At 50.8% G+C, this 26824-nt stretch overlaps 1 protein-coding gene across 3 annotated transcripts in view; it reads left to right on the top strand.

Annotated features, from left to right (window-relative positions):
- The window catches only part of Mgat5b (alpha-1,6-mannosylglycoprotein 6-beta-N-acetylglucosaminyltransferase B), an 82784-nt gene that overhangs the window by 30507 nt on the left and 25453 nt on the right, over positions 1 to 26824 (top strand). For all 3 annotated transcript variants that reach the window (XM_004655223.2, XM_045158764.1, XM_045158765.1), the window contains one exon: positions 25742 to 25873. In XM_004655223.2, the coding sequence (XP_004655280.2) occupies positions 25742 to 25873 (132 nt within the window). The remainder of the gene's footprint in view (positions 1 to 25741; positions 25874 to 26824) is intronic.

The following is a 26824-nucleotide window of genomic DNA, read 5'->3' as shown; positions in this document are numbered from 1 at the left end:
ATTTTCTTCCTGTAGTATTTATTAATTTACATGCAAGTCTGTGCGTGTGTGTGTGTGCGTGTGTGCGTGTGCGTGTGCGTGTACATGCCAGGATCTCTTGCCACTACAACCTGTCTGGCTTTACATGGGTGACTGGAGAATTGAACCCTAGGTGGGCAGACTTTACCAGAGAGTACCTTTAACCATTGAGCAACCTCCCCAGCCCCTTCCTTTAATTTATATTTATTGTGTGTCATTCAGCACATATGAAAGTACAAATTAATATATGCTAATGCACAAGCTATGGACACGAATGCAATGGCCTCACATGACATGACAATCCACTTTAAAACTTTAATTACCAAGGACTTGTGTCTAGCTGGACTCTTCTTAACCCTCTCTCTCCCTCCCCCACAGGAAACTTGTAACTTAAACTTTGTGTTGTGTTTAAAAAAAAAATAGTTTTAAACCAGGTGTGGTGGCACACACCTGAAATCCCAGCACTCAAGAGGCCAAGGTAGTTGGATTGCCACAAGTTCAAGGCCACCCTGAGACTACATAGTGAATTACAGGTCAGCCTAGGCTAGAGTAAGACCCTACCTTGAAAAAAAAAAGCCCAAATTAGTTAGTTTTATCCATACTTTTGTGTGTCCACAGACAAAATGTGGATTAACTGTATTTAGTTTTGGCTTGCTTGAAGCTTATAAGAATATGTTGTACATAGTTTCTAAGGCTTGTCTTTCTTTCTTTCTTTCTTTCTTTCTTTCTTTCTTTCTTTCTTTCTTTCTTTCTTTCTTTCTTTCTTTCTTTCTTTCTTTTTCTTTGAGGTAGGGTCTCACTCTGGCCCAGACTGACCTGGAATTCACTATGTAGTCTCAGGCTAGCCTCGAACTCACAGTGATCCTCCTACCTCTGCCTCCTGAATGCTGGGGTTAAAGGCGTGCACCTCCACGCCCGGCTTTGTTTTCTTTTTTTGCTCCTCAATGTTTCAAAGACTCATCTATGTTGTTGCATGTCGCTACATCTTACGTTGATTTCCACTGCTCCATAATACTCTGCTACGTGTCTTTAGACTTTTTAAATTTATTGATTTTTTTTTTTATACAGAGATTGAGCATATAGACCCTGCTTGTAATGAGATGCTAGGGGCTCAGGAAAGTCCTTGAACCCTAAACCTTAGGTTCATGTCTAATTCTAAACAAAGAATTGAATAAAATAAGGCTGAGAAGGATAATTATTAAATTATTATATGTATTTAGGGAAGTATCGTGAAGGAAGGACAGATCCAAAGAAAGATACCCACGTGGCAATTGAGCCCACGTGGTGGGTCTGGAGAAAATATGGGAGGGATGGAAAAGAGAGTGTAAAGAACTCCTGCCATGTGGAGAGGGAGCCCATGTGGAAAGTAGGGGCTAGGGAGTCCCCCCTGCTTACTTAGCCCAGCTGGGCCTGGGCCAAGCTGAGAGGAAACTCACCCACAGTTGGAGGTTCCCAAGTGGTCAGGCGGCTCAAGAGAACAGTGGGCCTCACCTTTCAGCAGCTCAGTTCACCTGAGGGACAACTGATTGGTTTGGGCCAGGGGCTGTTTTAGGAAGAGGCTAGCCCGGACACCTAAATTCTGGGGGCTGAACTCTGACCAACCACAATGTTAGGGCTAGATTTAAATCCTAGGGGAGACCTCCCTCCCAGGAGGGGGTCCAGGTTGTTTGTGGAAAAACACATCTAGGGAAGAGATAAGAAGTCAGATCTTGTTTTGATCTTCAGCAAGAGTGGAGACTGCAAAGATAGGGCTAAAGACATTCCTGCATTTTTACTTTCAGGGGCCCAGTCACCCTAACTGCCTAAAAGAGCTACCAGACTCCCTCTCACTCTCTCCCCTGCCCCAATTCTCCTGAGGGTCTTCAGTGGGATTACTGGTATTCAGATGGTTTTTTTTCCCTATTTTAAAAAATGATGGGCTGGAGAGATGGCTTAGCGGCTAAGGTGCTGTGAAGCCTAAGGACTCATGTTCGACTCTCCAGGTCCCACATAAACCAGACTCACAAAGTGACGCAAGCGCCCCAAGTTGCACATGTGCACAAGGGGCTGCACACCTCTGGAGTTTGATTGCAGTGGTGGTAGGCCCTGGTGCAATTCTCGCCCCTCCCAATAAATAAAAGGGCCAGTCTGTTGGGCTTGCTTCAAAAAAGAATTTGCTTGGCTGGAAGGGGTTGTGCATGCCTTTAACCCCAGTATTTGGGAGGCCGAGGCAGAAGGATTGCCATGAGTTTTAGGTTAGCCTGGGCTACAAAGTGAATGCCAGGTCAGCTTAGGCTAGAGTGAGACTCTGCTTCAAAAATACCAATAAATAGGGTTGGAGAGATGGCTTAGTGGCTAAGGTGCTTGCCTGTGAAGCCTAAGGACCCAGGTTCAATTCTCCAGGTCCCACATAAGATAGCTGTGCAGGCGTCTGGAGTTTGTTTGCAGTGGCTAGAGGCCCTGGTGTGCCCATTCTTACTTTTTCTCTCTGTTTCTGATAAGTAAATTAAAAAAAAAAATAAATAAATAAATAAATAAATAAATAAATACTTGAGTTAGGCCTGAGAGTACATGTCTTGAATCCCAGCATTCAGGTGGTTGAGGCAGGAGGATCATGAGTTTGAGGTCATCCGGAGTACACTGCAAAACTGTCTCAAAGAAATTCTTTATTTTTTTTTGAGCAGTGACAACTGCAGTGGATGCTCATGTACTGGTAGTTGGAATGTCCCTTAGGAGTGTCTCAGGTCAATTGACCAATTTGTCCCCAGGCTGGGGAGCTGACTGGATCTGGTTCTTGTGCTGAACTCAGTAGGTTTTACTGCAATTGTCCAGGGACAAATCCTGCTATCGAACACATCTGAAAAACATATTGTTCGGTTGATCCCATTCCCCTTGGCTATAGAATTTAGGTGCCTAATTGCTGGCGTGTGTGTGAAGATCCACCTTCACAGCACAATACTAAGTTGTTTCACAGTGTGACTGCACCGTTCACAGTCCCGCCATTGTGTGTGTTCACACTTGTCACACTAGCTGTGGCCTCACAATGTCCAGCTGTCACCAGGAGCCTACAGCTTTGTGCTTCCAGCCCAGGAAGCCCTCTGGGAACTGCCACGTGGTGCAGTCCAATTCTGAACCCACAGAAGGGAATTCTAGGATGAGGCAGGATGAAACCAAGTGGAGGGTTAAAAAAAATATCTTATTTATCCAGGCGTGGTGGCTCACGCCTGTAATCCAAGTCCTAGGGAGGCAGAGGTAGGAAGAGTGCCACGAGTTCAAGGCCACCCTGAGACTACACAGTGAATTCCAGGTCAGCCTGGGCTAGGGTGCAACCCCACCTTGAAAAGCCCCCCAGATTTTGTATCTATTATTTGCAAGGAGAGAGAGAAAGAGAAAGAGAGAATGAATGATAATATGAATAGGGGCACATCAGGGCTTCCGGCCACATTGTGCATCTGGCTTTACGTGGGTTCTGGGGAACAGACTGTCCGGCTTTACAAGCGAGCACCTTTCCCCAGCCCCACGCTGAGGTTTAAGGAAAGCACAGCCCATACCTATGTCCATTACTTTCTCACTGCTGGGGGAAACAAAACAAAACAAAAACATATCCTAGTAGGAGCAGTTTAAGGGAAGGGCTTGTTTTGGGGTTACTGCTTTAGAGAGAAGGTTCATCATGACCCGGGCAGCGTGGGGGACCTGAGCAGGAAGTCTCTGTCACGTCTTCACCAAAGCATGGAAGGAGAAGTAAGATCACCAAGTGGGGGCTGGGCGCCAGCGCCTCAAGCCCTGCCCCCACCCAGGGACACATTTCGAACTCCAGAAAGGGCTCCACCACCTCAGGGTTCCAATGTCATCCCAACCAGTGCCACCAGGTGGGGATTAAATATCCAAACATTGAGGCTCTCGGGGACATTTTTTTCAATCAAACCATCACAACACCCAAAGAGTTAGTGCAGGTTCCTCAAGGGAGTGCTCCTGGAAGTAGCAACACATATATATATATATCTGTATCTGTTGAAGTTATATTGTCCAAATGATGTGGTCTATATGTAGGTCTAAAATGGTTGTCCAGGAGTGGTGCATGCTTTTAATCTTAGCACTTGAGAGGTGGAGGCAGGAGGATTGAGAGCTCGGGGCTATCCTCGGCTATTGCAAGTTGGAGGCCAGCCTGGCCAACTGAACCCTGTAACTCACATTTCCTGACCACGAGTGGGTCAGGCGTCCTGTTTATTTGTGCTGGTTTCTGCTTGAGTAAGCCCCCCTCACGTCGCTTGCCTGCCTTTCTCGTGGAGTATCTTCTTACTGAGCTGGAGGAGTTCTTTACATGGTGTGTATATAAGTTACATGTGAGTTATCTGCTAAAATAATCTTCAGTTCAGCTTGGTGGCTCACGCCTGTAATCCCAGTCGTTGGGAGGTTGAGGCAGGAGGGTTGCCTTGAGTTTGGGCAGAGAGCTCAGGAAATTTGTTGATGTGGAGGAGGAAGCTGTAGCGATTGCCAGCTGGGTTTTTTTTTTGTTTGTTTGTTTGTTTTGTTTTTTGTAAAAACATATTTTTTTATTTATTTGAGAGAGAGAGAGAAAGAATGGCTTGTTAGGGCCTTTAGCCATTGCAAACACACTCCAGATGCATGCACCACCATGCGCATCTAGCTTTTGTGGGTACTGGGGAGTTGAACCTGTGTTATTAGGCTTCGTAGGCAAGTGCCTTAATGGGTAAGGCATCTCTTCAGTCCTTTTTTGGTTTTCTGAGGTAGGGTCTCACTCTAGCCCAGGCTGACCTAGAACTCACTCTGTAGTCCCAGGCTAGCCTCAAACTCACAATGATCCTCCTACCTCTGCCTCCTAAGTGCTGGGATTAAAGGCACCTGGCAATTACCAACTTTTGTGGTGAGTGAAGAGATGATCTTCCCCTCACCTGGGGCTTCCTCCTGCAAAGTCAGGTAGCACAGGAGGAGGAGGAGGCAGGTCAGGGACTACAGGCCAGATCTGCCTCATGCAGAGAAGTAAGTGACAGTCTGGTGAGGATGCAATGGAATGAATCATGAAGTGTCCAGAGCCCTTATCACAGACCTTGTCACCAAGAGGCTCTTGCAAGCAAGGAGCGTCAGGGTCGCCCACACCTTGCTCCCCTCTGGGTCATATCGAGTCACACTTACCAAGCTGCTCAGCTTGGTTCCAGGCAGGATCTCAGCCAGAGAGAAATACTTTCATTTCTCACTCCCTGAGGAATGGGAGGGCCACTTCCACACCCTCCTCCTCACCAAGCTTTCACGGGCTTACAGCCCATCCTGAGGAGCAGAGGGCGCACAGGTCTCGAGAGGAGGCAGCCTCACTCCGCTGCCCTGGAGCCCAAGCCAGGGGCTTGCCTGTCTCCCAGCTTCTGCCTTGATCCCTTTCTGCCCAGAGCACTGTGAGCTCCTATGGCCACTCCTGGGGTCCTGGTGCTGAGCCTGAGGCCAGGGTGGGTGCCTTTGCCCACCCCAGGGCCAAAGTCGTGGTCATGGGAGTTGTTGGGCTTGGAAGGCTTGAGTGGAAAGTGTCAAGATTGAAAACTGCCCCTGCATCCATTGCCTTTGCTACTCGTGTGTATTTACCTGCGTGTGTGCTGCATGCACGCACACACATGCCTGTCCCTGTGCACACCATCCACATGCATGCAATATGTATGCACACGTGGGCTCCTACATGCGTACTCACACCTACCACATGCACACACACATGTTCATAGAGCCTCTGCCCTTGTATGCATACACCTAGGTGCCCACATGTGGATGCACACATGTGCAAATGCATGCCTGTGCCCGGGCATGCACAGTGTACTTGCACACACATGCCCACGCCTACGTATAATTAAGCAGGCACGCCCCTGTCCGTGCCTCGCAGGGAAGCAACCTCTTTGTCCCAAGGCTTCGCTGCTGGCCGGGCTTCTGTTTTGCTCAAGTCCCAGCGGGAGCCCCAGGAAGAGGTCACCCCATCTCTGACCTGGCAGCTTGGAAAGTAGGCAGGCTCCGCTGTGCCTGGATGCCCAGACCTTGGTCCCCTGAGGGGTGTGAGTGTGAGCAAGCATCTTGTTTACGCAGGGCAGACCCGTGTAAATAGCTCAGCCCTCGGGGGACATCCTCGGGAAGACACTCTAACCCTGTCATCAGACACAATTGAAAATCAACTGAGAGTCTAAACTCAAGGCAAAGCACCTGCCCCGGGGGAATTCCCCTGCAGGTCTACAAGCCTCACAGCATCACCGTTATGCTGAGGGGTGGGGGCGCCAGCCCACCCTGACTCCTGATTGCCTTGGACGTACACCAGTGCCCGGGCCCCACTTTTTGTGCCCTGATTCAGTGGGGCTGAGGTGGGGGCCACAGGCCAACGTTTTCTAGGGAACATCAAGGTCAGGAGGTGGCAAAGTTTGAGGCTGTGGATTTCCCAACAGCTTCCCAAAGGGTGCAGTCTCTGTGGCGGTGTGTCTGGGAAAAGGTGAATGGGATCTTGATTTTTTTTGTTTGTTTGTTTTTTGTTTTTTCGAGGTAGGGTCTCACTCTGGCTCAGGCTGACCTGGAATTCACTCTGTAGTCTCAGGGTAGCCTTGAACTCACAGCAGTCCTACCTCTGCCTCCCGAGTGCTGGGATTAAAGGCGTGCGCCGCCACACCCGCCCAGCTGATCTTGATCTTTTGAGTCATCCTTGGAGTCCCCAGGACAGGATAGGAGGGACAGTATAGGGTCTGGGGGTGGGGGGGGGGCGCTCAACCCTGGCAGATTTAGAGAATGAAGATAAAGGCTCTTCCTGAGACCTTGATGCACTCAGGGTCCCTGTGGTTGTAGGGGTTAACTGAGCATTAGGCGCGAGGACCAGGCCAGGGCGGTGGCAAGGAAGTGCCTGCTGGGCTGGGAGGCCTCTGGTGCCCTTCCCAGTGCAATGGAGGGGGCCTGTTGGCCCAATGTCCTTTCTTGGATGCAAAGTGCTGTTCCTTCCTCCTCTGTGATGTGGCGTATTGGTCACTGTCATTGGACAGAGGGGACAGGGGTAAGTGCTCGTAGAGGCTAAGCTCTGAATCCTCTGCATACTCATGGCCACCCTGGCGCCACATCAGTGCAGGCCTTTCCTGGCAGGGGAGATGGGCAGCACACGATGAATTGGGTTTCCCATGGTTGCCACAAGCAAGGGCCGTGAGGTGGGTGGTTTAAGTGGCAGAGATTTATTTCTCATGTTTGTGGAGGCTAGAAGTCTGAGATTTGGTGTCACAGGGCTGGGCACTCCTAGGGCTCTGAGGTAGGGTCCGTCCTGGCCTCTCCTGGCTCCTGAGGTGTGTTGGCATCTTGGTGTTGTCTCACATCCTCGCATCACCCTGACCTCTGCCTCTGTCCCTGCTGGCCTCCTCCTCCTGCCCCCTGAGTGCGTGTCTGTGTCCCTACTTCCTGTTATAAGGCCATAGTCATAGCTGAACATGGCACCTCATGTCTATAATGCCAGTCCTCATGGGCCTGAGAAGGGAGGGGTGCCATGAGTTCAAAGCCAGCCTGGGCTACAGAGTAAGACTTCATCGCAAAACCCAGAAGACAGGGCTGACAAGATAGCTCAGACAGGAACATGCTTGCCCGGGCTCGTTGTTGAAAGCTGGCCACGATGGGCTGTCTTTGTAGTCTCAGCACTGGGGAAGTAGACACGGGGGGATCCTTGGAGCTCTCTGGCCCCACACACCACGTACATATGTACACGCATGCACTCAAGCATGCACACATGCAAACCCCAAAAAGGGGTACGGTCATACGAGGCTAGGGCCCAGACTAATGACCACCCCATCATTTCTGTAAAGACTATCTCCAGGAGATGGCTTAGTGGTTAAGGCGTTTGCCTGCAAAGCCGAAAGATCCCTGTTTGACTCTCCGGGACCCACGTAAGCAGATGCACAAGGGGGCACACGCATCTGGAGTTCGTTTGCGGTGGCTGGAGGCCCTGGTGCGCCTATTCTTTCTCTCTGCTTCTCTCTCTCTCTCTCTCAAATAAATAAAAATACTTTTTTTTTTTAAAAAAGACTATTTCCAGGGGCTGGGGAGATGGCTCAGTGGTTAAAGGTGCCTGCTTGCAAAGCTTGCCAGCTCAGGTTCAATACTTCAGTACCCAGGTAAAGCCAGATGCACAAATAGCACATGTGTTTGGAGTTTGTTTGTTTGCAGTGCCAAGAACTTCTGGTGTGCCCATTCTCTCTCTCTCTGCTTTCTTTTTTTTTTTTTTTTTTTTTTTGTATTTTGAGGTAGGGTCTCACTCTGGTCCAGGCTGACTTGGAATTAACTCTGTAGTCTCAGGGTGGCCTTGAACTCACGGCGATCCTCCTACCTCTGCCTCCCAAGTGCTGGGATTAAAGGCATGCGCCACCACGCCCGGCTTCTGCTTTCAAATAAATAAAATATATTTTTTAAATTATTTATTTATTTATTTGAGAGCGACAGACACAGAGAGAAAGACAGATAGAGGGAGAGAGAGAGAATGGGCACGCCAGGGCTTCCAGCCTCTGCAAACAAACTCCAGACGTGTGTGCCCTCTTGTGTATCTGGCTAACGTGGGACCTGGGGAACTGAGCCTCGAACTGGAGTCCTTAGGCTTCACAGGCAAGCGCTTAACCGCTAAGCCATCTCTCCAGCCCATAAAATATTTTAAATTTAAACAAAGACTCTCTCCAAATAAAGTCACACACCATGCCTGTCATGACGTATATGAAATCCCAGCACTTTGGGGGTGGAGGCAGGAGGATCAGGAGTTTAAGGCCAACCTGGACTACATAGAGACTTCAAGGTGCTCTGAGCTACATAAGACCCCCCCCCCCAAAAAAAAGGGTCACAAATTAAGAAACTAGGAGAGTTAAGACACAACATGTGAATCTGGGAGGGAGAGGTACAAGGCAGCCCATCTGAACACCACCACCGTTTCAGCCTGGATGGGTGCTGGGCAGAGACGGTGGGTGACACCTGGAACCTGCCAGAAGGCACAGGAGGTGTGTCGTCCCCCCGCCTCCCACAGCCCTGCAGCAGTCTTAGATCGACTTGAACGTATCTGGGGAGGCGAAGGTCATCTGAATTCTGAGGGCCTTGCTTGAATCCTGTAACAGTCTCCCTGGGCCGCGACGCGTCAGGACAAAGGTGCAGCTTGTGCTTGCCTTGTGGCTCATTCTCAGAGGTTCCCGGCAGGTGCCGTGGCCACCGGTTAACAAGAAGTCTGGATAGAGGCGCTTTTCTCTGTTCCTCGCCTTGTGGCCGTTTAATTAACCGGCTCACTGGAGGGATGTTTGGGCAATGTGTACAATCCACATCTGGCCTCACTGCCCCAAGATGTTGCAGGGCGAGGGAGGTGACGTGCGGGAACAAGGTCCTGTGACAAGGCTGCAGCGAGGCCGTGTCAGACATCTGCTCCCCGCCACCCCACCTCCGCTGAGCGGGCAGGGAAGGCGATGCGGAACCCGGGGCCCTGTCCCTTCCTGCATCCCTGACATGTCTTCGTGAGCCTTCCGCTTCCTCTTGCCAAGGATCGGCAGTGCTCATCAATTTTATTTGCATAATTTCAAGCATCGTTAATAGAACATGGCGTGAGGAAAAATGACTGAGCCCTTCCTCCATCCATGAGTGAAATTGGGTTTAGTAGAAAATTAGTTGACTTAGCTGGTAAGTGATGGGCGCTTGAGAGGAGAACGTTTAAGTAAAGAGGACACGGAGGGAAAGCTCTTGGCTGTCAGTGAGAGGCCAGGCCGGCAATCAGCCTCCATCCTGCTTGTTGGAGAGTCCCTTGGGGATGACAGAAGCAGGGACAATGTCTTGTTACTCTTGACCTGCTGTGTTAGACTTTTTGTTGCTGGGAGACACCTAAGAACCCATTTACCAGGAGGAGAGGCACATCTTAGCTTGCACTTTCAGAGAGTCCAAAATCATCTGGCCTCATTGGTTTGAGCTTGAGGTGAGTGAGACCAGGCATTGTGGCAATGGGAGCTGGTTCATGGCAGACAGAAAGCAGAAAGTAAGACAAGAGGCTGGGATCAAGACAGCCTTTGAGGGCTGGAGGGATGGCTTCGCGGTTAAGGCATTTGCCTGCAAAGACAAAGGACCTTGGTTTGATGCCCCAGGACCCACGTAAGCCAGATGCACAAGGTGGCGCATGCATCTGGAGTTCGTTTTCAGTGGCTGGAGGCCCTGGGGTGCCCATTCTCTCTCTCTCTCTGTCCCAAATAAATAAATAAAAATTTGAAAAAATCAAAAAAAGAAGCATAACTATTAAAAAAAAAAATAGCCTTCAAGACGTGCCTCCAGTGACCTACTCCCTCCAAGCAGACCTCACCTTCTAAACTTTCCACCACCTCTGACAGTGTCACCAGCTGGGCACTGAGCCTTTGGCACCTAAACCTATGGGAAACACTTTGTCTTAAAGCCTAGCACCAGCTGGGGCACGTTCTGGGGTTCGAACCTGTATGGATCTGGCTTTGATTGGCTCAGCGTGTTCTGCGGCAATGACAAGTGACCCAGTGGCTTGCCACAAGATAGAATAAACCAAAACCAGACTGAGGTGGTCAGCTCATAGCGACGGCTAGGTGGAGGGGTTGCCATCCTCTGAGGGGTGCTGTGGTTGCGAGATTCTGGGAATTCTTGTGCAGGAAATATATCTCCAAAGTCATATGTGAATGGTACTTAGAGGTGGGGTCGTTGGGGAGTAATTGGGATCAGACAAGGCCAATCCAGGAGGGTGGGGCCCCTGGGATGGCATTGTGGCTTTGTTTTCTATTTTTTTTATTTTTTATTTATTTATTTGAGAGCGACAGACACAGAGAGAAAGACAGATAGAGGGAGAGAGAGAGAATGGGCGCGCCAGGGCTTCCAGCCTCTGCAAACGAACTCCAGACGCGTGCGCCCCCTTGTGCATCTGGCTAATGTGGGACCTGGGGAACCGAGCCTCGAACCGGGGTCCTTAGGCTTCACAGGCAAGCGCTTAACCGCTAAGCCATCTCTCCAGCCCTTGTTTTCTATTTTTAAAAAATATTTTATTTATATGTTTATTTGCAAGCAGAGAGATACAGAGAGAGAGGGAGGGAGAGAATGGACACCCCAGGGCCTCCGGCCACTGCAAATGAACTCCAGATGCATGTGCCACTCTGTGCATCTGGCTTATGTGGGTCCTGGGGAATTGAAGTCAGGTCATTAGGCTTGGCCAGCAAGTGCCTTGGCCGCTGAGCCATCTCTCCAGCCTGGCACTGTGGCTTTGTATGACGAGAATCTGTGTCCCAGCAGTCAATGCCTGCTACACATTGTTTTTGTCCTGAGGGTTTTTATTTTTTCTTTTTTTTTCGAGGTAGGGTCTCACTCTGGTCCAGGCTGACCTGGAATTCACTGTGTAGTCTCAGGGTGGCCTTGAACTCATGGCAATCCTCCTACCTCTGCCTTCCGAGTGCTGGGATTAAAGGCGTGCGCCACCATGCCTGGCTGTGAAGTTTTTTTTTTTATTTTTTATTTTGCAAAACAAGGCCTTAGGTCGCTCACGCTGGTCTCAAACGTACATTCATTAGGCAGCCTAGGTGGGCCTTGGGCTGCTGATTCCTCCTGCATCAGCCTCCCGAGTGCTGGAATCACAGGCCTGTGTCACTACTTCTGGTTTTCCTCTGCCACATTGTGATGTAGCATGAAGCCCTCACCAGGTACCAGTAGCAAGTGTGTAGACTTTCCAGCCTCTGGCAGCGGGAGCTAAGTCAGTCTGTAGTGTGTGTGGTACTGGGGATTGAACCCAGGGCCTTGAACACGTCAGGTGGGTGCTCTAACACTGAGCTACATCCCAGTCCTCCCCTCCACCTTTTTCTTATCTTTTTTTTGGGGGGGTTTCTAGGTAGGGTCTCACTCTGGTCCAGGCTAACCTGGAATTAACTCTGTCATCTCAGGGTAGCCTTGAACTCATGGCAATCCTCCTACCTCTGCCTCCCGAGTGCTGGGATTAAAGGCGTGCGCCACTGTGCCCAGCTTCTTTTTAATTTTTAAAACATTTTATTTATTTGAGAGAGAGAGAAGAGAGAGAGAATGAGTGTGCAAGGGCCTCTAGCCACTGCAAACGAACTCCAGATGCATGCGCCCCCTTGTGCATCTGGTTTACATGGGTCCTGGAGAATTGAACCAGGGCACTTTGGCTGTGCCGGCAAATGCCTTAACTGCTGAGCCATCTCTCCAGCCCTCCCCTCCACCTTTAATTTTTGTGACAGAATCTTTCTAAGTTTCCCAAGCTGGCCTCAAACTCCCTGTATAGTTCAGGCTGGCTTTGAATCTGTAGTCTTCCTGCCTCAGCCTACTGAGTAGCCGGCATTATAGACTTACTATGCTTGGTGCAACCTGTGGTGTTTATAAATACCTCGTCTGGTATTCAGTCATAACAACAAAAAAATGGCCCAAGAAAGAAAGGGAGAGAAAAGGCACTGAGTGTGGGTGCACGTGGGGAAGACACACAAGCCAAAGTAAAGGGGCCTGTGGCAGCAGCCGGGTGACAGGCCCAGAGGAGGTGTGAAATGGAGGAGAGCCTTGGAAATCAGGGACCATTGAACACAACGAGAATGAAATAGCCACGTTGAGGGGGCAGGTGGTGTAGGAGTCACCTTCTCGTCGCTGAGACAAAACACCCATTTGGAAACAGCTTATAGAAGGAAAGGGTTTTTCCAACTCACAGTTCTTTTGTAAAATATTTTTAAAAATTTATTTATTTATTTGAGAGAGGTAGATAGAGAAGGAGAGAAAGAGAGAGAGAATGGGCGTGCTAAGGCCTCCAGCTGCTGCAAATGAACTCCAGACACATATGCCACCTTGTGCATCTGGCTTAAGTGGGTCCTGGGACATTGAACCTGAAACCTTTGGCTCTGCAGGCAAGTGCCTTAACAACTAAGCCATCTCTCCAGCCTCCGACGTGTCATCATGGTGGGGCAAGCATGGCAGGAACAGATAGCCAGGCATCACATCTTCACATCAGCTCTGGCAAAGGAGAAAGACTGAGCTGAGTGCGGCAAGCGGCGCTGGGCTATCAACCCGTCCAGACCTGCCGCTGGTGTCCTGCTCCCTCCAGCTCCACCTCCCAGCGCTAGGCGCCTCAGGGGTTCTTGGGCTACAGGTGGCTTTCTCCCTGTGCCTCTGCATCTCCTTCCCTCCGGTGTGTGCCTATGTTCAAGTTCTATTGTTTTCCACAGAGACCAGTTCTACTGGACTAGAGCCCATCTTGGTAACGCTATCATTTTAAAATTTTGTTTATTTGAGAGAGGGGGAGAAAGAGGCAGATAGATAAAGAGAGAGAGAGAGACAGAGACAGAGAGAATAAGCATGCCAGGGTCTCCAGCCATTGCAGACGAACTCCAGACACATGTGCCACTTTGTGCATCTGGTTTATGTGGGTCCTGGGAAATCGATCATGGATCCTTTGGCTTTGCAGGCAAGCGCCTTAACCACTAAGCCATCTCTCCAGTCCAGTAACCCTATCTTAACCTGATTTCATATGTAAGGCCTCCTTTCCGAATATGGTCCCATTCACAGGAACTGAGCTTAGGACTCCACTATCTTTGGGAGAGGTCAGTCCTCTCAGAAGGTATGCTGGAGGCTGGGGAAATGGCTCAGAGGACAAAGTGTTTGCCCCATAAGCGTGAGGACCAGAGTTCAGATCTCCACAGCTCACAAACAGCCAGATGCCACAGTGCGAGTATCTGTAATTCCAGCATGACCCTAAGGCAAGAAAGGAGAAGGCTGGAGAGATGACTCAGCAGTTAAGGCACTTGCTTGCAAAACCTAACGACCTGAGTTTGATCCCCACTGCCCATGTAAAGCCAGATGCACAAGGTGGCAAATGCATCTGAAGTTGGTTTGCAGCAGCTGGAGGTCCTAGCATGCCCATTCTCTCTCTCTGCTTGCAAATAAATAAATAAACATACTAAAAAAAAAAAAGAAGAAGAAGGAGAAGAAGGGAGGAGGAGACAGAGAATTTCCCAGAAGCTCTTGGGCCAGTTAGCCTACTGAACACCATGTGCTGACCAGGAGACCCAGAACTTGTCCTCTGGCTGCTCTGCATGTGCTGCAGCACGTGCCCATGCATGTGTACACACATACATACATACACACACACACACACACACACACACACGAAGGTATACTGGTTCATTTGGCAAGGTAGAAGTTTTCAGTGTCAATGTTTCTGTAAAAGAATCATCAGAGGACAGAAGTTGGAAAATTCAGGAAGCGGGTGGTCGTGGCAAGGCTAAAGGGGTCCCAGGGGACAGTCCACGAGGAGGCACTGCCAGGAGAGAAAGGAGGGGGGTAGTAGACACAGACAGGCCGACACAGGGTCGAGGGTCGGGGACCAGTTTTGCCTCTGATGTCTTCTCTTTGATTTTGACATGAGAAGGGAGAGCAGTCACTGGAAACGGGGGATGGAGACATGCTTTGAAACCCGGCAGGCTTCGCTCACGCTTGTAATGTGTTATTCCTTAAAACAAAAATAATTGAACCAAATATGGCAGGTATGAAGACGAAGCAAGGTTGGGTAGTGGAAGCCCAGTACTCATTAGCTTGTTATGTGATTTTTCTATCATTTTCTGGGTGCTTGAAATAATTTCCTCAGCAGGAAGCAGAGGGAAGAGCTGGCTCTTACTTTAGGACTGCCCCTTAGCTTGGACTGACACTGCCGTTCTCCAGCGACCCCCCCCCGACTGCTTAGGTTTCCTGTAGCCCCCCAAACCTCTAGTCCAACCTGAAGCTCGGGTAGGAAGTGCCTGAGGAAATCAGGGGTGGTGGGCACACCTTTAACCCCAGTGCTTGGGAGGCAGCCTGGGAGGCAGAGGTAGGAGGATCGCTGTGAGTTTCAGTCCAGCCTGGGGCTACGGACTGAGTTTCAGATTAGCCTGGGCTGATTGAGACCCAAAAGTGAGCTGTAACTCTTTTTAAATTTTTATTTATTTATTTATTTCAAAGGGAGAGAGGGAGGGGGGGGGACACAGAAGGGCCTCTAGCCATTGCAAGCAAACTCCAGATGCATGTGCCACCTTGTGCATCTGGTTTTACATGGGTCCTAGGGAGTCAAACCTGGGTCCTTTGGCTTTGCAGGCAAGTGCCTTAACTGCTAAGCCATCTCTCCAGCCACTCCTCCTCCCATTGGTTTGTTTGTTTGTTTGTTTTTGGCTTTTCACTTCTCCTGAACTTCCAGGTCCCTGCTCTGGCTGGGCCGAAATGGGGGGGGGACACCTCTACTACCATGTGGGCTCCCAATTCCTCCTGCCTCTGTACTTATCTTTCTCTTTCTTTCTCTTCATCTAATAAAGCCTATCTAAGTCTTAAAACAATGAAATACTTAAGGCCACTGAGCTGTAGGTTCAAGCTGGCCCTTCCTGGGAAACCTGGAGGGTGATGTTCCCCTGCACCATCTGTCCAGCCTAGACCCCTGGCAGCGTGGTGCTGGCTCCGCTGCTGGTCCAACAGAGCCTCTTCCCTGGTGCTGGGACGAGGCTGCCCTCACTTCAGCAGAGGCCCCTCCACACCCCATCCTCACTGCTCTGGAGTCTCAAATCAGGACCTGTGAGACCAAGTCTTTTTGGGGACTGGGGATTGACTCCAGGACCCATGAATGCTCTGCCTCTGAGCTATAGCCCCAGCCCACTTTTTACTTTTTTTATTTTGAAACAGAATCACTGTTGTCCATGCTGGCTTTGAACTAATCTTGTAACCCAGGCAAGCCTTTTTTTTTTTTTTTTTAATTTTTTTGAGGCGTGGTCTAACTCTAGTCCAGGCTGACCTGGAATTCACTCTGTATTTTCAGGGTGGCCTTGAGCTCACCGCGATCCTCCTACTTCTGCCTCTGGAGTGCTGGGGTTAAAGGCGCGCGCCACCACGCCTGGCTTTACCAGGCACGTCTTTGAACTCACAATCCTGCTTCAGCCTCTGGAGTAGCTGTGGTTACAGGCCTGCACCACCAGGCCCAGCTTGACCAAGTCTCAACTTGTGCTTATGAACATGGCTTCCTGAGGCATGGGCCGCCACCCGTTTCCAGCTCTGCCCGGTCCTCATGGGTGCAAGATGGCTGCACGGGAAAAAGACATAAGACTAAAACCCCTGGAGCAGCATGGTGGCGCAAGCCTTTAATTCTAATACCCGGGAGGTTGAGACAGGAGGATTGCTACAAGTTCAAAGCCGGCTTGGGCTATGTAGTGAGGTCCAAACACAGCAAGATCCTGTCTCAGAAGAGCAATAACACACAACAAGTGAAACAGCTGTCTGTCATGGAGAATCTGTGTCACCCATCTGGCTTGGGGACACCTCAGGGAAGTCAGATAGACAAGAGAAGAAGGTATGGATTCTGAATACTCGGGGAGGGGGGAGTGAAGGGAGATTCCTTTCTGGGGAGGGGGCATTGGAAAGTGGGTTCTTCTGAGGGGAGGTGGACGCTACCCAGTATAGGGCAAGAGGAGATCTTGTTAGATGGTGGCTGGGACTAGAGGGTGTGCCATGGGCAGCCAGGGAGACTGGAAAATGGTACCTACAAGGAGTCCAGGTCTGGTGCTCCAACCTCTCAGGACAGGGCAGAACTGGGGCCGTTTCCGTTCTCAGTGAGACTGGCAGAAGTGCAGGAGACATGAGTAACCCCTAGAGAGCCTCCCACCCCCAACCCATAAAGGACTTTGGTGGGAGGGATGCAGTGTGGAGACCAGACCCTTTCCTCTCCTGTTCTGGAAGGGACCTAGAGCCCACTGTTGGCTCCCTGGGGGCCCCAGAGGCTGTCAAGAGGAGGCTTGCTCCGATGGAATTGGAAGCAGCACCCTGCCGTTGTTGTGTTTTCCGGGACCTTGGAACAGGCCGGTTCTCAGCAAAGGAGCTACAGTGAATAAACAGCAAGAGCCCCTGGGACTTACAGGGGGAAGGGCCCAATGCCAGACCTCGAAGCAGAGACAGGGCCCCTGGGGACCACTCTGGGCATTGGGAGAGCCATGCTTGGACATTCCAATGGCTGAGGGGTTGAGAAGTTCTGTCCTGGCGCATGGCAAGCATGGCGTGGGTGAGGGGGCCTTGATCGTGCCCAGCACCGGCAGGCTCAGGTCATATAAAGCCGCTGGTTCGCTGGGAGGCCGGTGAGGGAGAAGAGCCCGGGGGCCGCGCCCGGCTTCTACCGGCAGCAGCTCGGGGGGCGAGCGGCGGGTCTGTGGCCCCTCCTGTGCTCAGCCCGGAGTTTGCTCACTAGGAAAGCGTTAAGCCCAGTTCTCGGCACCCCCAGTGACCACCAAGGAGAACCAAACACGTGTGCAAGGGCAAGGAGCTTCATTTTGGGCGTAAGCTCGGTCTCTTGACTTTGCCAAAGCAGTGGATCCGTGCAAGAGCCCCGAGTAGTGGAGGGTAGGGTTTTTATAGGGATTTGAACATAGGAGAAGGGGATGGGTATGTGATTGGTTGATTTAAACAGTGTACTCTTCTGATTGGCTTAGGATACTGGCGGGCAAAGTTGGCAGGCAGGGACTAGGGGAACTGAACTTATCTATGACTACAGGAATGTATGGCATAAGCAGTTTCCAGTAACTGTTAAACCCTCCCTTACCAGCAAATAGAAACTGAGACCTTGCCGGGAAACAGAAACTTAGGCCTACTGAGGACTCTGAAGCCTGTCATGGCGTCCATCTGGTTCCTGAGTCCTTCAGAAAGAACATCAGGGAAGTAAGCATCAACCTTGGACAAGGCCCCCGCTGTGTCCCCAGCATGGACAGAGGTTCTCCCTCAGTTTCCCTTTTGGACTCCTTGGTCCATGGTCACTGGTGAAGGAGCAGCCGTGTGGGCCGTGGCTGGGCTCTCTGCCTCCTCTCCATCGGAGCCACTCGATCTGTGGGGAGCTGGCAGCTCTCCTTGGCTGTGGTCCAGGACCCTGAGAGAGCACCTGTGGGTGGTGGGGGATGCTCAAGCACACCTGGCTTTCCAGGAGGTGTGAGCTGAGCGTGTGCCCATCCGGCTGGCATCACAAAGCTTTTGTTGGGCACAGGAGAGTGAGCCCGTGCTGGGGGGGGAGACTAGAATTCCTTGGCTGTCAGTGGTCCTCACCTCTGGAGATGGCCACCATTTGGTATCAGATGGACAGCAGGTCCCCAAGGAGACAGAAATGTCCAAAGCTTCCCGGCCACACATTAGAGCGATGAGATGTGTTGAGGGAAAGTGGAGGGTCTTCAAGCTCACTTTAGTGCTGGAGCGAAAGACGCTTGGGCTCTTTGTAGAAAATCTTTTTAATTAGGTGCCTCCCACACACAGAAGGATAGAGAAACAGAGAGAAAGAGAATAAGGAAGAGAAAAGGATGTTTGTTCTAGAATTTGTACACTACACTACCTGAAGAGGTTATTTCTAGTCAAGGAGCAAAGACACCAAGAGAAATAAAAGGCAGATTTTTTTTTTTTTTTTTTTTTTTGGCTGAGAAGAGACGGTGGGGAAATATCTGAGCAACCCATTCCAGAGGTGGAGGCGGACAGCAGGGGGGTCTTGTGCAAGGCCACTGGCAGTTTCATGCCCAAGTTCATGCCCACAGATATTTTTTTTTTCTTTGCACTGAATCCAGTGGGCTCCTTCCTAGCTGGGGGTGTCTCCCTCCTCCCTGCTGCGTCCCATTCTCCGATCTATCCGAGGGAAGGTGGTGACTGAGCCCCTCTGCTTCCCCGTGTTGTCTGTGGCCAGCGGGGAGTCCCTGGCAGGAGGGGACCTTAGCACCTCTGGAGGGTGCAGTGCTGGGAGCAAGAGCCCGGCGAAGCGGTTGTTCCCATTATAGTGCAATGCATCTCACATAAACTTTGCCATCTTAACCCTTTTTCCGTGGCCAGCTTGATGGCTTTAAGTACCTTCAGTGTAGTGTAGGGCTGTTGACCACTGCTCTGGCAGTGTAGGAACTGTGACCCCATTCTTCGCTTCCTCCCTTCCTGGAAGCTGGCTTTGATGGGTGAGTTGATTTGTGCTGAGCACAGAGGTGGAGGGACCCAGGTGACCTGTGAAGTGCTCCTTGTCCTGGGGTGACTTCTTCCTCACTTCTTAGTTTGGGTGTTTAGACCCCATCTACATGACCTGGGGGAACTCCCCGACCACCCAGTTTGGCAGTTCTGTTGTAAAGATTCCATCCTTCTTGCGGAGTGACAACCTTCCAGGACTCACCGGTCCACAGGGGTTCTGAGACCCAGGCCCGGCTCAGGGTCCCTGGGAGTACCAGCTGGCAAGGGGTGTGGAGGTGTCTGGAGTGAGACAGCGCGTGGGTCTCCCTGGCCAACTTCACCTGGAGCCTGTCAGGCTGGCGCTTTTTAATTCATGCCGCAGCTTAAGCCAACCACTTAGCTTTAAATTGCCTATAAAAGTGCACTTGAATTACAAGGCATAAACCCATAGCCCTCTCGGGTAGCTGACCTCTCCGCTCTCTGGATCTCAGTCCTTACGACAAGAGCCATAAGGCCCCGTGGGCTATTCCTCGGAGAAGTCAGGACCAGGAGACCGTGGCCTTCTCACTCATTCACCCCTCTTGGGAAGGGACATACTGGGACCAGTGGGTCTGTCTCTCCTTCCTGCTATGATTTTCTCCAGGGCCCCATGCAGGGCCCTGCTGTCCAAGGGCAGAGCAGCCATCCTGTTGCTGTGGAAGCCGAGGACGCGGGCAGGTGCAGTTTCTGCCAAACCTGTCTTCCCTTTCTTTCTCTCTTTCCTTCCTTCTTTCTTTCTTTCTTTCTTTCTTTCTTTCTTTCTTTCTTTCTTCTTCTTCTTTTTTAAGAATAGCTATTTATTTGCCAGCAGAGAGAGATAAGAGAAAATGAGAATGAGCACGCCAGGGCCTCCAGCCACTGCAAACTGACTCCACATGTCCCCCTTTGTGCATCTGGCTCCACCTGGGCTCTGGGGAATTGAGCTTGGGTTGTTAGGCTCTGCAGGCAAGCACTTTAACCACTGATCTCTCTCTCTGGCCCTCCTTTGCTGCTTTATTCCGTCGTGAGCACAACAGATATTATGGGGCCAGACCTGAGATTTCAAAGACCTCAGAGAGCTGTGGTTGAAAGGTGGTGGCTCGAGACAGTGCAACAGAGAAGCTTCTAGCGTCTCAGGACTCGTCCAAGGTGGGCAGTAGAGGTCTCCTACAGATAGGACTTTTTAAAGAAAAGTATGTATTTTATTTATTTATTTGAGAGAGAGAGAGAGAGAGAGAGAGAGAGAATGGGCACATCAGACCCTCCAGGCCATTGCAAATGAACTCCAGATGCATGCGCCTCCTTGTGCATCTGGCTTACATGGGTCCTGGGGAATCAAACTGGGGTCCTTCAGCTTTGCAGGCAAAGGCCCTAACCACTAAGCAACCTTCTCTAGCCCCTTCAGATAGATCTTTGTTGGCAGTTCTGGGCTCTAAAAGTCTGGATATGAGTGTTCTACACAACCATAACCACCCCATACTGTGTGGCCTTCAGTGTGTCTGAGAGGCAGGAGAATCCATGGCTGGTATTATGGGCCCGGCTGCCTGGGTTTTGATACCAGCTCCACTCCTTCCTGGCTGTGTGCTCCTGGATAAACTCATAAACCTCTCTGTTTTATCTGTAAATGGGAACAGGATATGAATAGGTCTGATCTCAGGATGGGTGCCAAGATGAAATGACTTGTTGAATTTATACTGCAAGCTCCTTAGCTCGGTGCCTGTGACCAAAATGTAGCCACGATGTTGGCAGAGACGCTGACAACATGCCTAGGAACATCAGCTGCCCACCCACCTGTCCTCCAGGGGCCAAGGTGTCTGGGGCTGAGGTCATTACTGTGGTGGGCGAGCTGAGGGTGATCAGCAAATGGATGTCCTGGTACAGAAAGACACACGTTGCCTGGAAACCAAGAGGAAAAACAAGTGCAAGAAAAGCCATCATCTCACGGGTGTAGGTAGCAGCTCCCAGGCCCACATACAGTTTATATTCTCAGATTCTTCTTCATTTTACCAAACCCAGATTCCAGCCACCCCCTTCCTCTTTTCTGCAGAGAAAGGACAGAGCCATGGTCTCTTTGCCCTTTGTGGTTCTATTCGGGGTGGGGAGCCAGGCAGAAGAGCTGGAGACCACCCTCCACCCTCACCAGGCGCTTGTGGGGATTTAAGCAATGTGAGGCTCCTTTCTGGGGTATCAGCTTTACCAGAGGAGTTTTGGGGGCTAAGAGAGCCAAGACTCCTTGGAAAGAAGACAGCAGCGATGTCCTGCTGAGTAGAAAAGAACTTGCCCTCGCTCCGCACTTAAAAATACCACCAAATATTTCATGAAGTCTCAGACGGGGAGCTGCAGCCTTGGGCTCTGCTGCCTCTCCACCGCCTGCTGGGTTTAGCAGGCCGCACTGCCTCAGAAGCTCTTTTTCTGCCATTCTCCTTGTGGGGGTCTGGTGGGAAAGGGGCACCCAGGAGGGTGGGAGGGCTGGGGGCAGGGCATGTGGCTTAGTTTAATACTTAGAGATAAGAAACGAGGTTCTTTGGATTTTGCTTTCCCGGTTCCATGTTTAGTAGCAAGACTTCTGCCACGATAGGGATCGGGGGCGTGTGGCTGGAGACAGCCTCGTGCTTCATGTTGCCTTGCTCTGCAGGGACACACCAACCTCTGCTGCCTCCACCCTCCCCTCAGCACCCCTGACACCTTTCTGTCTTTCATCATAGCCCTGCAGTCAGGTGGCTCAGCCAGGACGCCAGCGATGAGCTGAGCATGGCATGTGCAGACAGTCTTCCAGACCCAGTACTTTTCCACCGGGCTTGAACAGTTCCAGGGAGCCCGAAACACAACCCAGGCAATTGATCAGCCGTGGCCCTGTGACTTTAATGAATCGACGTCCTTGTCAGAGCCCATAACCTTCCTGGCCTGCAATTGTTTGTGGTGTGAACCCTGGAAGGGATCCCGGGACACTTAGAGAGGTAGCCTTACAGTGTCCAGCATCTGAGGCACGGTCCAAGGGATGTGGTGTCCCCACAGGCAGTAGATGGCCTGGCCCAAGGAAGAGGATGGGGCATCCAACTCCCTAAGGAGCTGCTTCCTACCCCAGCAGCAGAGAAGGCAAGCACAGTATGGACGCCTAGCTGCTCTTGCTTGCTGGATTAGCCCCTAACAGCTGGACCTGCTCCCTGTCTGCTCTGACCAGACCCTCTCCCAGGTCACATGCTCTTCCTGGGGCTCTCCCATTCCAGAGGCCGCATGCCTCCTCCGGTACAGGGCTTGCCATCCAACCTACCATAGAAAGTGCATGTTGGGCTGGAGGGATGGTTCAGTGGTTAAGATGCAAAGCCCAACAACCTGAGTTTGATACCCCAGGACCCACATAAAGCTAGATGCACAAAGTGGCACATGAGTTTGGAGTTTGTTTGCAATGGCTGGAGGCCCTGCGGTGCCCATTCTCTCTGTCTGTCTCTCTTCTTTCTCTGTCTGCAAATAATTTAAAAATTTATATACAGCCGGGCATGGTGGCGCACGCCTTTAATCCCAGCACTTGGGAGGCAGAGGTAGGAGGATCGCCGAGAGTTCGAGGCCACCCTGAGACTACATAGTGAATTCCAGGTCAGCCTGAGCCAGAGTGAGACCCTACCTCGAAAAACAAAAACAAACAAACAAACAAAAATTTTATACATATCTACCTGTCTGTCTATCTATCTAATTTTGTGTTTTTCAAGGTAGGGTCTCACTCTAGCCCAGGCTGACTTGGAATTCACTATGTAGTCTCAGGGTGGCCTTGAACTCAGAGTGACCCTCTTACCTTTCCCTCCCAAGTGCTGAGATTCAAGGCATGTGCCACCATGGCAAATATATATATATATACATACACACACACACACACACACACACACACACACACACACACACACACAAATGTATGTTAAAGGGAAGAAGTGTGAAGACTGATGAGGGGGTGGAGAGTGGGTGGAAGCTAGGCTTTCTCCTCTGGCTGAGGGTAGGACAGGTGGCTTGTTCCCTTTGTGACACAGCATTACTGAAAAGGACAGGCAGGGGCCTGTGGAGGAGGAGCCAGGGCTGCAGAGTGGGTTCAGCAGGGACCCCAGACTTCATATGGAGGCGGGCTGGGGGAAAGAAGTTGACACTGGTGGCCACAGTTGTGATAGGGCTCAGAGCCTCCTCCAGGGAGGCAGCTGAGCACGTGGTGACGCTAGGGGAAGTTGTGAGATGGTGGCCTTGTCCTTGAGGCTCCAGTGACAGGAGATGACCTCAGTCAGGCTCTTGCCAGACCATGGAGAGCCATCACTCTCGTATGGCCTGGACATAACTCCCAGGTCACCAGATGGAAATTTACGTGTATGTGAGGCAGCAGGAAGGGACAGGCAGGCCCTTGGTCCAAGGAGACTCAGCCTGCACTGTGTCTGGATGGAGAGCGGCCCTGGAGGCCAGCATGAGCCAGGTCAGCATAGCAGGACTCGACTCTTTAAAAAAATTTTTTTGAAAATATTTTATTTATTTATTTATTTGAGAGAAAGAGAGAGGGAAAGAGGCAAATAGAGACACAGAGAGAATGGGCTCACCAGGACCTGAAGCCAGTGCAGAAGAACTCCAGATGCGTACACCACATGGTTCATCTGGCTTTATGCAGGTACTGGGGAATTGAACCTGGGTCCTATAGCTTTGCAGGCAAGCACATAACCACTGAGCCATCTCTCCAGCCCTTCTGGTCTTTTCTTTTTTAAGTAGCTATTTATTTATCTGCAAGAAGAGAAAGATAGAGAACAGATGCACCAGAGCCTCTAGCCACTGCAAATGAACTCCAGATGCCTGTGCCACTTTGTGCATCTGGCTTTATGTAGGTACTGGGGAACTGAACTTGGGTCTTTAGGCTTTGCAGACAAGTACCTTAACAATTGAACCATCTCTTTAGCCTCTTCTTCTTCATCATCATCTTCTTATTATTATTATTATTATGATGATGTATTTTTGAGCTTGGGTCTCACTCTAGCCCAAGCTGACCTGGAATTCACTATATAGTCTCATGCTGGCCTGAAATTCACAGTGGTTTTTCTACCTCTGTCTTCTGAGTGCTGAGATTAAAGGCATGTGACCCAGGTTTGATTCCCCAGGACCCACGTTAGCTAGATGGACAAGGTGGCACATGCATCTGGAGTTCGTTTGCAGTGGCTGGAGGCCCTGGTGCACCCATTTTCTCTCTCTCTCTTCCCCTCTTTCTCTCAAATTAAAAAAAAAAAAAAGCGTGCGCCAGCATGGCACCAGGCGACTCTACTATTTATTTAATCTTTATTAACAACTTCCATGATTGTGAACAATATCCCACGGTAATGTTCTCCTTTCCCCCCACTTTCCCCTTTGAAACTCCATTCTCCATATCCCCACCTCATCTAAATCAGTCTCTCTTTTATTTTGATGTCATGATCTTTTTTTTCCAGCAAATCTTTGTCTTTTATTTTTATTTAGAAACTTGATTTTTCTTTTTCTAAAATTTTTATTAGCATTTTCCATGATTATAAAAAAAATCCCATGGTAATTCCCTCCCTCCCCGCCACTTTCCCCTTTGAAATCAATTCTCCATCATATTACCTCCCCATCTCAATCATTCTACTTACATATAAATGTGTAGCCCAGGCTGGCCTAGAACTCCTGATCCTCCTGCCTCCGCCTCTTCAGCAATATTGGTGTCATGATCTTTTCCTCCTCTTATGATGGTCCTGTGTAGGTAGTGGCAGGCACTGTGAGGTCATGGATATCCAGGCCATTTTGTGTCTGGGGGGAGTCCTACTCTTCCTTTGGCTCTTATATTCTTTCTGCTTCCTCTTCTGCAATAGACCCTGAGCCTTGGAAGGTGTGATAGAGATATTGCAATGCTGAGCATTCCTATCACTTCTTCCCAGCACCATGATGCCTTCTGAGTCATCCCAAGGTCACTGCCATCTGAAAAGAGAAGGTTCTCTACCAAAAGTGAGAGTAGCATTAATGTATGGGTATGGATTAAAGGCGTGCGCCACCATGCCCGGCTAACCATTCTACTGTTTTGAGACATGACTTTTGGGGCCCTTGGATCCAAAGAAACTCGGAAGGGACACTAAGAAGTGTGGTCAGTGCTGATGGCATTTGTGACAGCTAAAGACTTGTGCTCTGGGTAGACACAGTCCTGCAGGAGGACTTATTTATGGCAACTACAAGAGTCCTCTTCCTCCTGACAGGTAGCCCAGGCCAGATGTATGGCTTAGCAATGTAGGCTGATGGATCTTAGGGCCTCTGGCCTTTGTGTGGACTCCTCTGTGCAGTGAGAAGTTGGCTGGGTGTGGTGGCACACGCCTTTAATCCCAGCACTCTGGAGACAGAGGTAGGAGGATCGCTGTGAGTTCGAGGCCACCCTGAGACTACATACTTAATTCCAAGTCAGTCTGGACCAGAGTGAGACCTTACCTTGAAAAACAAACAAAAAGAAAAGAAAAGTTGACACACCACAACCATCCCATTTGCTTCCTTTCCCCGAGTTTGCACCCACCTCATTTCCCCCTGCCCCACTTTTTTGGCTTTTTGAGGTAGGGTCTTCCTCTAGCCCAGACTGATGTGGAATTCACTCTTTGGTCTTGGGGTGGCCTCAAACTCACAGTGATCCTCCTACCTCTGCCTGGCAAGTGCTGGGATTAAAGGCGTGCGCCACCCTGCCCTTTTCCTCCGGGGCTGGGTGGGGAGTGGGTGGGCTCCAGGGTCTCCTCCCGTAGCGGGATGATTGGGGAGGTGGGTTTCTTGGGGCTTCGACTCTGATGGACTCTTCTCTCAGTAACTTAGGGGTGCCGCCAGGCCGGGGGAACTGCCCGCTCACCGTGCCTCTGCCTTTCGACCTCATCTACACGGACTACCACGGCCTCCAGCAGATGAAGCAACACATGGGGCTGTCCTTCAAGAAGTACCGGTGAGGGGCCTGGGGACCCGGAGGAGGGCCCCTCCCCCCACCACCCCTGCATCTGGCTGCAGCTGCGGCCGGGAAGCCGGTCTCATTTAGCAAGGAGAGTCCTGCTATTCATTACCGCACTCCAGCCCATCGACTGCCCCGCATGATTTTATTAGGGGAAGGTGGCAGGCGGCGTTATTGCTTTTATTATTAATGCGGCTGTCTGTGTTGGGCTCTCGCCCGCCCACCCCTTCTCCCCGGGAATCGTGCCGACTTCAGCACTCTGTGAGATTCTGGGTCACCGGGAAGGACGCCGGGGCCCCCGGGAGCTTCTTGTGGGGGTGTCTGGGTATCGGTGTCTTTCTTCAGGGGCCATTCAAGATAGGGTTGGCAGGTGTGTGTGTGGGGTGGGTGGGTGGGTTCTGGGGCTGTGGCCTCAGAGGTGACCCACCCAAGCTTGGCTGGGCCTGCAGGGACCAGGCACCTCAGGACATGGAACTAGAAGCCTGGGGGAGGGGAGGGAGCAGCGGGCGGGGTGGGGGGGGTCGAGGGTCAGGACCTCCGTCTCCCTCCCAAGAGCCACCCTTGCAGCGGAAGCTTTGGTCACCGGCTTCCCAATTATGATCCCCTCTGCCCATGGACGCTGCTGTCCCCTAGAAAAGGTGACTCTGAGTGGTGAAGGGACATCCCTCTTCAAACAGCTCCTCCCATCCTAGCCTCGGTCACCTGGAGGCGTTGGTTTATGGTTTCTTTTTTTTCTTCAATTGGCTTTTTTTTGTTGTTTATTTATTTATTTGAGAGCGACGGAGAGAGAAAGAGGCAGAGAGAGAGAGAGAGAGAGAATGGGCACTCCAGGGCCTCCAGCCACTGCGAACGAACTGCAGATGTGTGCGCCCCCTTGTGCATCTGGCTAACATGGGTCCTGGGGAATGGAGTCTCGAACCAAGGTCCTTAGGTCTTGCAAGCAAGTGC

The sequence above is a fragment of the Jaculus jaculus genome, chromosome 9, assembly GCF_020740685.1.
Source record: "Jaculus jaculus isolate mJacJac1 chromosome 9, mJacJac1.mat.Y.cur, whole genome shotgun sequence".
Lineage (NCBI taxonomy): Eukaryota > Metazoa > Chordata > Mammalia > Rodentia > Dipodidae > Jaculus > Jaculus jaculus.
This window is presented reverse-complemented; position numbering and strand designations above follow the sequence as displayed.